We start from the raw sequence: 14,460 nt of genomic DNA, 5'->3' as shown, positions 1-14,460 counted from the left end.
TCATCGCCGTATTACTTAGACTGTACCCTCCTTCTTGTTTAGATACGAAGTTTTTAGGACAGAGTGGCATGAATCTACAAATGGGGCAAATCAGGGCTCTGATCGACTTGTGCGTCGACCTAATATCGCTCCAAATATTGAACAGCAGCAGCTTAAGCTGCTGCTGTTCAATATTTGGAGCGATATTAGGTCCACGCGCAAGTCAAATTAGGCTGAAAGCTTAGCAGCTATTTTCTACCCTAATTTCAAAGGCAAAAACGATTCAGCGCACAACGGAAAGGACACGTTTCGCTGGGCATGCCAGCAGTGTAGTTCAAGCATGGAATTACTGCAGGGAATTCTAGCAAAGAAAATCAAAGTATAAGGTATTTTGGGGAAGAACGGGAAGACAAGAGCAGCTTGAAGTTCACAGTGAAATCTCCCCAGCACCGATAACTTACTGCAGTCCTTCCAAGGCAGATCTTTGGCGCCTGAATATCTTTGTCCACATCTGATGCCCGTCGATGTTTAAGAGGGTTTTTCTGCCACGCGTATTTCTGCGGCGCTGAGCGCAAAAAAAAAAATAATTAAAAAAAAAAATCACACGGTAAAAAGCAGCTGTGTCGTAAAACGGGAGTGATTTAAATCTCTCTGTATCTGATAGCCGCCGAGTGCTGCTTCTCTTAACTTTTACCACTGCTGACATGCCAGCATCAATCTGTTCCTCCAATCTGTGCTGGTCTGTTGGACAGGTTGGGAAAGGGACTCACACACACAGAGGACACAGATGCAATCCTACAAATTAGCGAAAGAAGCCTGAGGATAAAGGACAAAAGCCACATCGTTATGCCCTGCAGTTGGTACAGCCTTTTTGGTTTGAGGTTAAACCTCAGCACTGATGCCCCCGAGCTAGAGAAAACGTCCGTTTTTAAGCGAGCTGGCTCTTCATCCTTGTTTATCAGGCTGATATTTTACCACGCCTGTTTTTATAGGAGAAAGTATTCCCTCAAATGAAACCTTTTTACTCCAGCGGAGATTCCCTCCAGGAGGCAGTTTGGGGAATTGCCTGCCCTGTTTAGAATTGGATACGTTACAGTCTATACCTTCTGCTGCAAATTGGCTTCCAGTGCACTTGTGTGTGTCATTTTCACCTACCCACTCGCAGATCGCACCAGCCACCGGAGCTTCGTGCAAAGGGCCGCATTCTGCCAACCCCGGGAGCCGCCGGTGGAAACCATCCTTAAAACCGGCTTGTGGCAGTGGGTCTTGTAACACATCTCTCTCTCTCGCCGTGGAGCGGTCTGTAAGGAATGCTAGCTAAAAAGGTTGCTTACTTCTAATCGGGGATCACTTAAATAAGGAGCACAAAGTGCAAAGAGCATACGACGAGATGAAGAAATCCGCATAGAAGGGCAATCATACAACAGGACCCACGAGCTGGAACAGACGGGACATCAATGACAACTGAATCGCTTTCCCCCATCAATATGAATCCTGCACATTTCCTTTTTTTCTCCCCCTTCTAAGGGTCCTACTGGTTTCTGGCTTCCTCTGGGATGGGGAGATGAAAGGGGACACACACCATCAGATGAGACGCCGGTGCTTCAACTGCCCTTGCCCTCTGCAGAAAGAGCCAAACGAAGGACATCGATGGATGCAGTCACCAAACAGAACCAAGCAACAGGAAGTTTAGTAAACTCACCAGTTCTCTTGAAGTTTTCACAGCAAGATTTTGTACTTCTAAACCTCTACAAGAAACGGCTGTTTCTTCCATCAGACACTTCTGGATCCGTGGAGTTCAATGACCCAACGCCGACACACTCAACCACCCCAAACCCCCCACTGGGAGGCCAAATCTCCCCAAAGCCTTCAGGGCGTTCGTTCTCCAAGCATGCTCTCCAATCCTGTTAAAATATCTAATCCAAATGACCAAGAGACCAGAAATACACCCCAAATACCAAGAATATCTTTTGATTTTGAGAAAATTTATGAAATCGTAAAAGCCTGTCAGAGAGGGGGCTTAATTACAGCGTGGGGTATTTCAACTCCACAGAATGTTCTTGGTTGTTGGGGTTTTAATAAGTGGAATTTGAAACACCCAACTTTGTATCTAATAAAACCCAAGTCTGGCTCTCAAACATTCAAAGAACAACCTGGGTAAATAAGTAAAGCTCAAGAAGTTGAGTTTGGAGCATGTTTTCTTGCTCAAATACGTAGCACCGAATAAACACCGTCAAGCAGCTATTCGTTCTCTGTTTTGCCGAGTACATAATTGATACAACCTATGATAAAAATCATGGGTTTAAAACATTTTTCTAATATAGGAAAAAACCCTACAGTTTCCCCTCAATAAAAAGCCATCAGCAGTCTAGCAGCTATTGACAGTTAAGAGATCGATTCTTCGTTTTTGCTAATGACGCCCAAGAAATAGGTTTTTACCACCTTGAGTTAATGGGCATTTTCCCGAGCGGTGAAATCACTCCAGTTCAAGAGCAAGTACGAGAGCTACTGGATGAGTGTGAGAGACCTGAAAGTGGAAGAGATGTAGGTGTTGGCCTTGTCGGTGTCCACGAATCATCTCACAGAGAGCAACCGGAACGAAGCAGCATTTACTCTGGAAACTGGCTGAAAGATGGTCATGAGAAAGTGGAGCAAAGTACGATTATGGCTCTTCAGAGTTTTTTTCTTTAGATGATTATGGCTCCTCAGAGAGGTGGTTTTTTTTCTTTAGATAGTCCATAATTGATCCATTTCAGCTCATTTTGAAAAATCTGCTCTGAAAATGCAGAAGAGAAAGACTCGCTCTATAAGAACCCTGTCAAGAAGATAAGTGTGGAGGAGATACTTGACGTTACATAGCTTTAGGCTTTTATATTTTCCATTTTTCATGTGGTGAAACCATTTCAGCAAGCGATATAGATTGTGCTGAGCTGTTGTTATGCTTTCAGCTACTGCCTGCCATCCTTCATGAGAACCATGAATTTCTGAATGAGGGGGGAAAAAAAAAAGAGGAATTTGAACACTGTCAAACACGCGGTACCACAAAAGTGGATCAGTCAGGAGATTAGTGAAACAACTCTGTCAAAACAACTTGTCTTCTTGATCTCAAAGCTGATATTTGGGGAGGGTGTTGGGTTCTTCGAAAGCTAATGCACTAAAACTCTGCCCAAACTGTTATTTTTAAAGGCTTCTAAGGTGATCATGATTTTAACTCTGATTATGAAGCCCAGAAGACCATTCAGGCATCTCTTCTACGCATGGGCCATACCCAATCCATGCTTGAAGAGCCTGTTATAAGGGCAGCAACTGCATCTCTAAGGGGCTCCGGCAACCAAACCTGAATCGGCTCTTAAACAAAGAGGATAAAGCTGAATGCTTCTCTCCTGAGCATCACCTGAAGTTCCACCCAGCCTTTTTGATGAGTAAAAATAGCGAATTAGCCTCTCTCAGATACAATTGCGTTACCACGTCAGATGAGCCAAGTCACAACCCCAGTACACACTTCTTGCCCACAGTGAACACAATTAGCTCTGTTCACAGTCTAAGACAGGTAAAAATAAAAAAAAAAATAAAAAATGGAAAAAAAAAAATCACTCAAAAATCAAATTACCTCTTATCTACTGGTCTTCTGCCAGCGTGTGGCAACTTCACCAGTGCAGCAGAGGTGTGTGTGACACTCAGTTAGTAGCTACGTAAAACATCAGACGGCTCAGTCTTTTATTCCAACATCGACCCATGCACGCGAGCCACCAAGTGCGCACCTCTCCAGAGCGGCAACGAATCCCTTTCCCAAATTAGCACTAGAACAACTGCAAATTGTTAATGCTTTGTAGCCAGAGTCCATCCTGCAAATAGCGGTGCACAGAAAAGCCATAAAAATGCTAAAACTTAGCTTGAGGAAAGGAAAAATGTATTCTCCAAGTGACTTTGGTTCACCAGTAGAAAATTTGGGGTGATATCTATGTGAGTGAGATGCTTCCCCGCCCCCGAAGCAATCAATTGGCACATCGTATGTTCTGCAAATGCACCAGTAATTAATGAGACACTTACAGCTGTATGTATCTGGCACGCTTGTATTTAATTCAGCACTGGCAAGCTTGCCAGCTACCCAGATCTCCGCGCACGCTCCCCTCCACCTGGAGCTCGAACACAACTGATGCTCAGAGTGCAACTTCCGTGGCACACACCGAGAGCAGCACCCAGCCCTACGTCCTCCATGCAGAGGCAGCAACCACAGCCCCGCTCCCATCACGGTTACTGGTAGACCTCTCCCTCCGTCTCAGAGAGGGAAAAGACAGTATCTGGCTAATGACTATGAGAAGTACCCAACGGCTGATGTCACCACAACCTTAGCAGTCAATGAAACCCCAATTTCACACAGATCTTCTGGGCCTCTTAGTTCTTCAGTAGAAATGGTGGTCATTGGCAAAGCTGAAACCTTGGCGTTATTTCGTGACTGCGGCCCAGCAGTAAACACAAAAGCAGACCGATACCCCAAGAAGATGCCTCAGGGGATGGAAACAACTAATGCCAATAAAAGACTACAAGGATCACCTTTGATGCAAAGGGGAAAGCATAAGAGGAAAGAATATCTGCGTGTGCAATGATTAATTGCAATTTTCAATTCCACAGCTTAAAACTGCAAAGTAATGCCTTCCTACAGGAGAAGTTTGTTTCTAAATTGGTGGCTCTGCTTGAGAGGATAAAGATATTCACCCATTTGGTGCTAATCATGCTTTCGCAAGAGATAATCGACAACCACATCTTGAAGATTTCACTTGCTTTCGTTGCAACTGTATGCAGACAAGTAGTTTATTCAAGTCCACTCAAAGGCACACTTGGGAGAAGAATATTCAGACAAAAGGGACTCAAGGTTTTCAGGTGTCCCTCAAGGAACGTCACCACCACGGCCCAAGAGCTGGCCAGCCTGTCATGCCATGATGGGAAGCTCCCAATTAACCCAGTCAGAAGTTCACCTTCACCCAGATGGACCACCAGAGCGTCAAACAGCGTTTGATGCTTTTATTGCCCAATTTACCTCCTGTTTCTGTACAATCAGCCAGCTCCAGGAGTAAAGAAGGACTGGTGACTGCTGGCTTCATGGGTCCTTTCTCCAGGTTAACAAGGCTGCTTCATCATTATGGTTGCTCCCATCATCATCTTCTTTCAGGTCCCTTGCACTTTTACCCTTTATAGAGTGGCTGCAGTATCCTGGCTGAACATTCGAGTCTCACAGCCTTGCTGGGATCTACCCGTAGCATGCTTACCTCTCCCTGTGGTTTGGTTTCATTAACGCAGCAAAGCTCAGTTAAATACATGAACAAGCACATGCTGGAATTCCACCCCAGGCTCCTCCTGGGAGAGCTACTTTATCCTACACTCAGCCAAACTACATAAACCCCTCTAACATAATTGACGCTGTGATCAAAGTGAATCGTGTCAAGATTTTACTACCAAAAAAAAAAAAAAATTTATTTTTTTTTTTTTTACACTGATGTGCTAACATTTCTCTAGGAAAGGCATTTTTGGCATCGTTTTCCCTCTCCTCCTCCACCCCATACCTTTATTTTACACTCAGAATCCTCCAACTTGCGTAACAAGGTTGACCTCCAGCACACGTCGTCATGACTGAGGGAAACAATGAACGCGATACTTTTGTTCGCTCTCTCTCAATGCAATTCTGAATGAACCCTGGGTATATCCTAGGTTTGTCTCTACACAAATCCAAGATGTAGGTCAAAAGTCTGCGTGGTTTGCCACAGCAAATGACTTGTATTTCATCTGCCTTCGGGCAGATGGGAACTGAGTCATCTGCTGCTGCATCACTCTGCTTTTCTCTTTTCCTCAACCCCGGTTTCTTTTTTCTTACCATCAGATTACAGTTGAAAGAATGCAGTGACATCAAAAGACCAGGAGAGCAATGCCTCGTACCGCACATCATGCAGGGAGGGGATATTTCCTGTTTATTTTTCGTTGAAGCCATGCCTCGCTCCCAACCCCACCTACCGCACAAGTAGCCATTTTCTAAAGTGAATGCAAATTGTAATTTTCTTCATTTACCTGCTATACTTGTCTTTGATGAGAAGAAATTATCACATGTGAACAGGAAAAAAAAAAAAAAAAAAGGTTATTTGACCTACAGGGCATGGGAGAAGAGCTCTCTACCATTTCCATCACTGTTTACTTGGGAGGTGCACTAGTCCTTTGGCACGGCTGCTGCTTATAGCTCCTGAAGCAGGTCCGCCGATCAATTCATGCCGTTCTTTATATTACATTAAATTACATAGGACCGAAGTCTTTTGTACTAGATGCACAAACAGGCATTGTAAAAAAAGCCCCTTGTGTCGGTGTAATGGTCAGGTGTCCGCACACGGACAGATGTGGAAAGGAGTTTGAGATAATATCCACAGGAAAAAAAATTGGTGACTTTTGTTTCACACTACTGATTTGGGGGTAAAAGGCTCAAAAAGCAGTCTAGCCCCTCTGCAATACTCATCCCTGCTTTCACAAGTTTTATGCGTTCACATAGACGAATATCAGACAAAAGTCTAGAAGATGGGACTGACGGGGGCTTGGAGAGATCACCCAGCCCAGCCCAAAGCAGAATCAAGTTCTACCAAAAAAATGACCCTTTTCTCAGCAACAGCCTAAACTTTGTTGAGACCTTGGCATCCGTGAGGTTTCCACGACCTCCTTCAGCTTCCATCCCAACAGTAGGAACATCCTCCAGCAAAAAAGTACCACTACCGATGGTATAATTACAACATCAGGACATCCAGAGGGTTATACATAGCCCAAACGATATTTATTTCCATGAAGAAACGGCAATTATTATACCCAACAGGAACACAGTAGGAGAGGGGGCTGATGCATCACAGTTGCTGGTACAAGAACCTACAGGACTGACAGCGAGGTTTCCTTCAGCTAAAAAAAGAACATTACTTTTTTTTCTTTGAATTGTACAAGCACACTTTGGAAGGGAAAGGGAAGCAACAGCCTTGGCCAAAGGTAATCGATAATGCTGCAAGTCAGAAACCGCAAACGTTCTACTTATTCTAAATAAAAACCTTGTGTGTTTGTATTGCAAGCCCCTTGCTATCACTTCTGCTCAGCAACATTCAGAACATGGGAACTTCAGAACCACCCAAAGTCACTGTAACACACTGGCAGTTGAGCTGCAAGGGTCCAGAAGCAACATTGCAGAAGTCAGCAATCAACCGAACAGCACCGGTACAGGATTTTACCAGGAGAAATTAAAAAACCAAAACCCTGCAGTAGTGCATTTACTGCAGATACGGCCTGAACCGCCCCCTCATCCTCCCTCCTTTAGACTGCGGGAAGAAGCAGAAATTTAACGAAACGCTTTTTCCTCTTACCTCTTTGTTGGTGACTCCCGGGGGCAAAGTCCCATGTTTGTAATCCTCCAACAACTGCACGGCTTCCTTCAGACGACTCTGCAAATAAAACAGCAGTGTGGTCTGCAGTGCTTGTCCTGCACTGAATCGTTTTATTAAAAGCAATGGAGTTAAGTTATAGAATTATACCTTCTTTTGTGCAAACTTTATGATGGGTCCTTTTACCCATATGGCATTATTAAAAAAAAAAAAACCACGCGTGGACACTCGTTTTGCTGATTGGCACAGCCCTGCTGTCTACAGAAGCGGTACAGAGGAAGAAACAAAAGAAAACACAAACAACGCCCCCTCGCAACGCATCTATAGAAGATATCATAAAAACCTGAGAGTCTTCAGTGTGACATCAGAGATCCAAGAAATCTGGGAGATGAATGACTTCTCACTTAAAGGCAGAAAATAAAGACCGAATGGACACGTTCAGGTGCAATGCGGATGCCCGTCTCAGACACGGGTATCGCTCCACGCCAACTCTCAGGTTCATATCGACAGGGAAACCGCTTAGATAGAAGACCTGACTTTGCCCCCCGCAGCCTCTCCCAGTGCCCGTACTGGGGAGGTATGGCCGATGGGAAGAGCAAAGTCGGAGCCTGCACATATTAAGCATCACCACAGAGAACTCAGCGCTTGCTAAGAAGTGACATCCCAGTGAGTTTTAGCCGGATCTCGGCACAGCCACGTCAAGAAGAGCAGCTCCACCGGAGCCAGCATCTAACGGCACGCAAGGCAACGTAACAGCTCTGACACTGCGCATCGACATTCGAGTCCAGTTCATTTATCTGAAATACCACGACGTTTTCATCTGCTTCAGAGGGATCTCAGAGTGCCACTACGCTGGGCCGCTGACCCGTGCTGCTTTTTTAGGGTGCCGCTTACATGCTCATTCGGACGGGGTTTTCGCAACCGGTTACGTTCTCTCTAAAAATACCCAAGTCAATCGTCAGCGCAGTTAAAGTCAGAATCCAACTATCACTATTCAAATACAGGCATGCGTAAATAAAGAGCTTCCTCGCATTGTGATAAAATAGAAGAATAAATACATTTCACGTGTTCAAGGGATCACAAGAGCATTAAGCCATGCTACCAGCCTGTCAGAATCATCAGTTTAATCCCAGAACAGTTGTTCATATATATATAAATATAAAAAAAGTCTTCTGCAGTTGAAGCAAAGTTTATATATATATATAATATGTTTGAGAACTATATATATAATAATTGCAAGAAAAAATAAGTATATAGTGTGCATATAGAGGCACTACATTATATAGAGTATATAAATACACTCTGTATAACATATATATATTTCTTAAAATAAAAAAAAAAAAAAAACCACAGGGGAGAAGTAGACAGGTAGAAAGATTCTTTGATGAGCCCAAGCTAAGGAAGAACAAGCCAGGGTATAAAGAGTGGGATTAAATCCGCTTATCCAAGCCTGCAGAAAGCACTAGATCACTGAGTAATGGATCCCAAATATTTGAAGCAAAACAAATCACTCAGCTAAACATTTTCAAAGGCCTCCTGCAGGTTATCTGTCATCCAGATGAGTAACATCGACTTCGGTTTGACATTTCTGCACTAGCTCTGTTGTTTTGGCAGCTTTTCTAATATTAGTGCCGGAGGGCATTTCATAAATACAGAATATTTTGTCTAAAATAACATGTAGGGTGATTGCGGCTCATCTAAAGTCCTGTGGTTTTAGGGTAATCGTGTCAAGGCTCCTCGTCGTCACTGCAAACTCCGCTCTCACAACCCGCCGGTAAATAAGGCGAGCATCGCTGAGCTCATTACGAGCTCACGGCCTTGGGATTGGCAGCAGGGAAACTACTTTTCTCCCTTTCATGCAAACATCAAAGAGTATTTCGTTGTTTCCTTGGAAGCGCCAGCAGTTACGCCAACCTGAAAGCGGCAATTAATGAATGACTATTGTCCTTAAAACATTCAACACAGAAGACATATGGAATAGTGGCAATTCCTTCACTTTGCAGAGCGAGCGGGTTGGGATCGGGTCCGCGGCCGGTTTTACACTGGCTGAGCTCTCATCATCAGTGCCACGTTATTTCCAGCCCCAGTATTTTATATATTTTACATATTCTTGCACTGATTAGCAGCTACTCAGCAGAAGTGGAGAGTCCGTACAAAGACGCCAAATGAGGGTTGGCATCACACAGGGACGACCTCTGCAAAAACCTATATATTCTTGGCAAAATGTGGGCTCAGAGACGGCGCTCGTTCGTGTTGGGTGCTAACGCCGAGGTCGGCGCTACCAGCTGAAGCTCACAGCCCCGGGTCACTACACACACCTAACAAGTGATATATTTTCTGCCCTATTTCTGGATGCGTTGGCCTGAAATCCGTTCCCTCTTCGGCCCAGCATTTCCCATGCTCCATGCCCCTGCAGAAAGAGCTGCCCATCGTCCTTCTCGTGCTTTGCTAAGCCACTTGCTTGGGACTTCGCGACTTCCCAGAGCTGCTCTGGATTTCTCCTGCCAGATGGGGCTTAGGTCCATCGATTCAGGCATCACCCCTCAACGGCTGGCGCATTCATTTGCCATCCCAAAGGGGACTAAGCTACGTTGAGGGCACGAAGGATCTCAAAGAAAGACAGTTAAGACCAACACTGGGCTGTATCTTAGCGCTAGATGCAAGAACTTTCTTTTGCTCTTCTATTCCCATTTTACTGGGGCATTGTGAAATTCAGAAATCTATATTCATCAGATTTTACAAAGAGTATCAAAGATGAAGGACTGAGTGCGTTCAAGAATCTCCTCCCTTCTTCAAAGGCTAGGCAATCATCCATTTCACCTAAAGAGCTGGCTGTGGAAATACTGTGCCTTGCTCCAAAAATCAGAGAATGACTTAATACATAAAAGCTTTCCTTACTGGTTCAGAAAAAAAATCCACCCAACTCAAACCTTCTCCAAGAGTGGGCACAAGTAGACGCACAGGGAAAAGCAAGATGAAGGCAAGCAGCAATAACGTCTCCTCTAAGCACCTTCCCAGCCTCCCACTGCTTTCAGCCAAGGCCACTGAGGTTTCTGTGGATTCAGTGATCTTCAGTGGATGTCTTAACTCTCAGCCCCCTTCCCTTACGCATACGTATGCTAAATTTGTCTTAAAATTTAACCTTTTCTTAATAAAAAATAATAGGCAAGTGATAGAGGGAATAGGTGAGTCCTTCCCTGCAAGGAGCTTGCACTCTTTAGGAGCATAAGTAAGTGCGTGCTGAATACTTCAACGGATAAAGCCAGTCACTGGTCATACTTTTCCACGTCTATCCAATATCCCACACGGAGAAATGAGTCCTTATTATTTAAGTCACGTCCTCTTGATATTGGACAAAAAGGAAGAATTCTGAATTAGGATGATGTTTTCTGGTGATGCACCGTTCCTCAAGGGCTGAGGATCTCCTACAGAAGAAAAGCTGACCTTGAGAAACAGGCACACAGGGTGAGATCCAACGGCATGGACATGTGGCCATGCTCTTCCAGGAAGGCTCAAATCTCCTCAAGACCCTCAGGATTCTGTAGCTGGAATGACCAATTATAAAACCAGTTAAAAAGCATTGGTCGATCACCGGAAAACTATGAAGCACTGCAGGCATGAAAAACAACTAGGATTTTCAGGCTGTTCCAGGCATTTCCAACCTGTGAAGAAAAGCGATCATACAAGATCACAACAGGACTTGAGCCTCTTGAAGTTGTTCTTGCCCTGTTGGCCTCATGGTTGTTTAAAAATATCATATTAGGAGAAAGCTATTACCTAGCAGGAGTATCAATAAAATATAATTGTATAATATTGTAGACAGCCCGATAATCCAGAGGTGAAAAGCCAGACTAATGACTGTGGATCCAGGGAAGACAACCCTTCTTGCCTCCAAAGCTAGAAAATAACCCAGGAGTGCCAGCACAACATTCTGGAGAGCCATTTGTGCTCATTATTGGTATGTGTTTTTGTCACTGAAATTACCTACACTGTGTGTCTTGCAAATTATCTCCACAGAACAGCATGTAACTCTGAATGAAAAACTGGAAGTAATAGATGAATGGGTCTGTGTTCTATTTTTTTTTCTCCTTCTCTTGAGGAAATCTTAGTAGTTACTATAACAACCCTGGCCAGATCCCATCTTATTTAGTATGGTAACAAACAGAAAACAAAAAAGCCCGGTTTTGCTTTTAAAATTGCAGTCTTCATGAATTTCCTCTTTCAGCTCCGTGGGGAAGAGACGGGAACTTTCTCAAAGAAAAGAGTCCTAGACCAACACTGCTGAAGGCTCCCGAGGTTGACAAAAAGAGCGGCACAGAAAGCGAACAAAAGCGTTAAACGCAAGGACCACGTTAAGAAGACGTCTTTCACATGGCTTGGAGGTGTTTGGGTAGTTTTAGCGAACGACCCACAGCCTGTAAACTTCGTCAGTGGAAGTACACGGTTGCCTTGTATCCCTTCTAGAAAAGTCAAGCATGTTATTTTAACCAGAGCCTCCAAAAAAAATAGGGAATAACTTTACAGCGTGCAACAGCTCCAAATGCCAACCAGCTCCACTCCCTGGCTTTTAGCACGATACAGCTTTACTATGATAGTTGATAATGTCTAAGATTACACTTCATTTCCATTTTAACGGGAAAAAAAGGTCTGTCTACAAGGTTGTGCTACTGTTTCAATATTTATTGTTGCTTGATTTCTCTACTGCTAGCTGTAGGAAGAAGTGTCACTTGAGGTTTTACAGCATCACAAAAAAAAAAAATGCAACTGCAGTTTTTACTAGTATGTATCATCTCTCTCATACCCCTTTTTTCTTGTAAAAACTAGAGCACTTCTAGTGGTGGATGATGGGGTCTCAGCTCTCACAATAGGGTGCTAGACAGACCATCTGCACCCGAAGGATGTTCTTACAAACCTAAGCCCAGAAGGAGTGCCAGGGATCCACCAGGCTCGGTGAGTCAGAAGCATAAACTCTACACTTGGTGCTCCACCACAGCAGCCATGTCCACCTGGGAAACACTACCCAACAAGTAGTAGTCTTTGGGAAAAGGCTGAACTCAGCTGGAAAACACCGAGGTTTTGAACTGCAGCTCAGTTCACTCAGCCCGTGAGAGGTACGCAACGGGCTGCCACTGCTCCGTGAGCCTGGGTTTCATGGTTATGGCTGTGCAACTAAACAAGCCCGAGCCCTGGCTTGAGCCTGCATCAGCATGATCTTGGGCACAGTTTTGATTCAGACCATCCAGCCCTCTGCCAAGGGATTCCCGGTCACAGTTTGGGGGTTCCATGGGCCAGGACAGCTCTCAGCAGGCACCTTTGGGAGAGGAAGAGTGCTCAGCTGCATGGCACAAGCCCCAACAGCTGGCTGCATGGCCAAAAACCAGTACCTGACTCAGTTTGGTTGAACTGGCTTAGATTTAACCCCTCGGTTTTAGAGCAAAGAGCTAATGTAAGCTGTACTGCCCTGACACAGGCCAACAGACACTGAATCAGAGGGTCATCACCTGGAGTGCCCCTGCAGGACTACCTCAGCAGAACACCTCAGTCTCTGTAGAAAGAGCTGCTGCAGGATCGCATTATTAGGAGCTTAGTTTGGCATGCCAAAGGAAGGAGGAAAAAGAACAAAACCAGAGAAGCCGGCAGGACAGTAGCTCTCATCACACTGAGCTGATTCCACCTCCAGGAATCCTTGGTTGGCACCGAGTCCCTCACGGCCATCGCTCCAGCACCCTGACGGGATAGAGGACAACTGCCTTGGGTCCCACAGATGACTGTACACACGTACATGCATCGGACACCTCCATCCAGCACGTGAACTCTTGTACCGATTTTTCACCTTGTCCTCCTTGCTCAAGGGCACGCTGTTTCTGTCTCAAAGATCTGTGCCTTGTCTTCTCTTGGATCCCAACTGATGCCTACACATGGCTTAGAGCTGCCTCCAGAAACCCATATGTGCACATACAGACCGTAATAACAGTCATTATGCCAGTAGCACTACAACATTACTGTTACAGAATCAACAGAGAAAGAGTCAGGTTTTGCATTCGAGGCTTTTAAGAGAAAATCCACTGATGGGACAGGGCACGCTGGAACAGTTTGCATCTCTCTCTGCTCATATGGGGCTTGTATCGGGGTTTCGAGGCTGCATTAGCCCAGGGATGATCCGCTGCGCGCCTGTGAGTTTCACTGGTTTCGGGTTCAGACCAATGATGACTTACTGGCACGTGATCCAAAGCAAGAGTCCTCTGGCCACCAGCATCACAAATTTGACACGGGATACAGAAATCCAGCTGTGCTCTGCCATCAGCGACTCAACAGTTTCCGATTTTGTCTCACTACTCTACGGATGATACATACGGCAGACTTGACTCCAGCTGGCCCTATTGTATTGGATCTACAGTGACAGACAACAGGAGCCAGAAACTTTTTGTTCAAGTAGAGCCAGCAGATGTGACACTGAATAAACACAGACAGTCAATCTGCTGAGTAAGAAGGTATCGTTCATATAAATAACATACATCTAATCCCGTTTCCATTTTAAACCCAAATATGGGAATACAAGATGCTCAGCGCTCTGTAGATTTATGCTTTGAACAATGAGATAAAGCAAAAGCAGATAACACACAGCCCCTCTGAGCTTGGTTTAATTCTTCTTTCACTTTTGCTTTGAATTATTTTCAGATCCACAGCTTTCTCCATGAAGAGCTTCCCACAGAGCGTTAACAGTCTGTCCAGGCTCATGTCAGATGGGATAAGTTAGCCTTATAAAAATATCTGCTGGTCCCTACTGCTTCTCCCGATGGACCTTAATTACAGAGCAATTAAAAGTATTATTCCAATCATTTTAACCTCACACATCTCAGAAACAGGCATTACACCCACCAAGGGGCTTCTCATGGTCTCAGCGACATGACTTGTTGGGCTCGACCTCTGAAATGACACATTTCCTGCTTATTGGAAAAGTTTGCAAATTTGCAGCTGCCAAAAAAAAAAAAAAACCAACTCATTAGAAAGCCAGTAATTATACGAATTAGCACACAAGAAAACCTCCTCTTTAGAGGTTACGTGCAATATTGACACAAGGTTGGTG

General features: G+C 44.6%; 1 protein-coding gene across 3 annotated transcripts in view; it reads right to left on the bottom strand.

The window, feature by feature from the left end:
- SFXN5 (sideroflexin 5) overlaps nucleotides 1-14,460 on the bottom strand; it is a 104,211-nt gene that overhangs the window by 73,238 nt on the left and 16,513 nt on the right. For all 3 annotated transcript variants that reach the window (XM_075752847.1, XM_075752848.1, XM_075752849.1), the window contains one exon: nucleotides 7,356-7,433. In XM_075752847.1, the coding sequence (XP_075608962.1) occupies nucleotides 7,356-7,433 (78 nt within the window). The remainder of the gene's footprint in view (nucleotides 1-7,355; nucleotides 7,434-14,460) is intronic.

Source organism: Balearica regulorum, chromosome 4 (genome assembly GCF_011004875.1).
Source record: "Balearica regulorum gibbericeps isolate bBalReg1 chromosome 4, bBalReg1.pri, whole genome shotgun sequence".
NCBI lineage: Eukaryota > Metazoa > Chordata > Aves > Gruiformes > Gruidae > Balearica > Balearica regulorum.
Note: the sequence above shows the minus strand (reverse complement) of the source record. Positions and strands in the feature narration are given on the sequence as shown.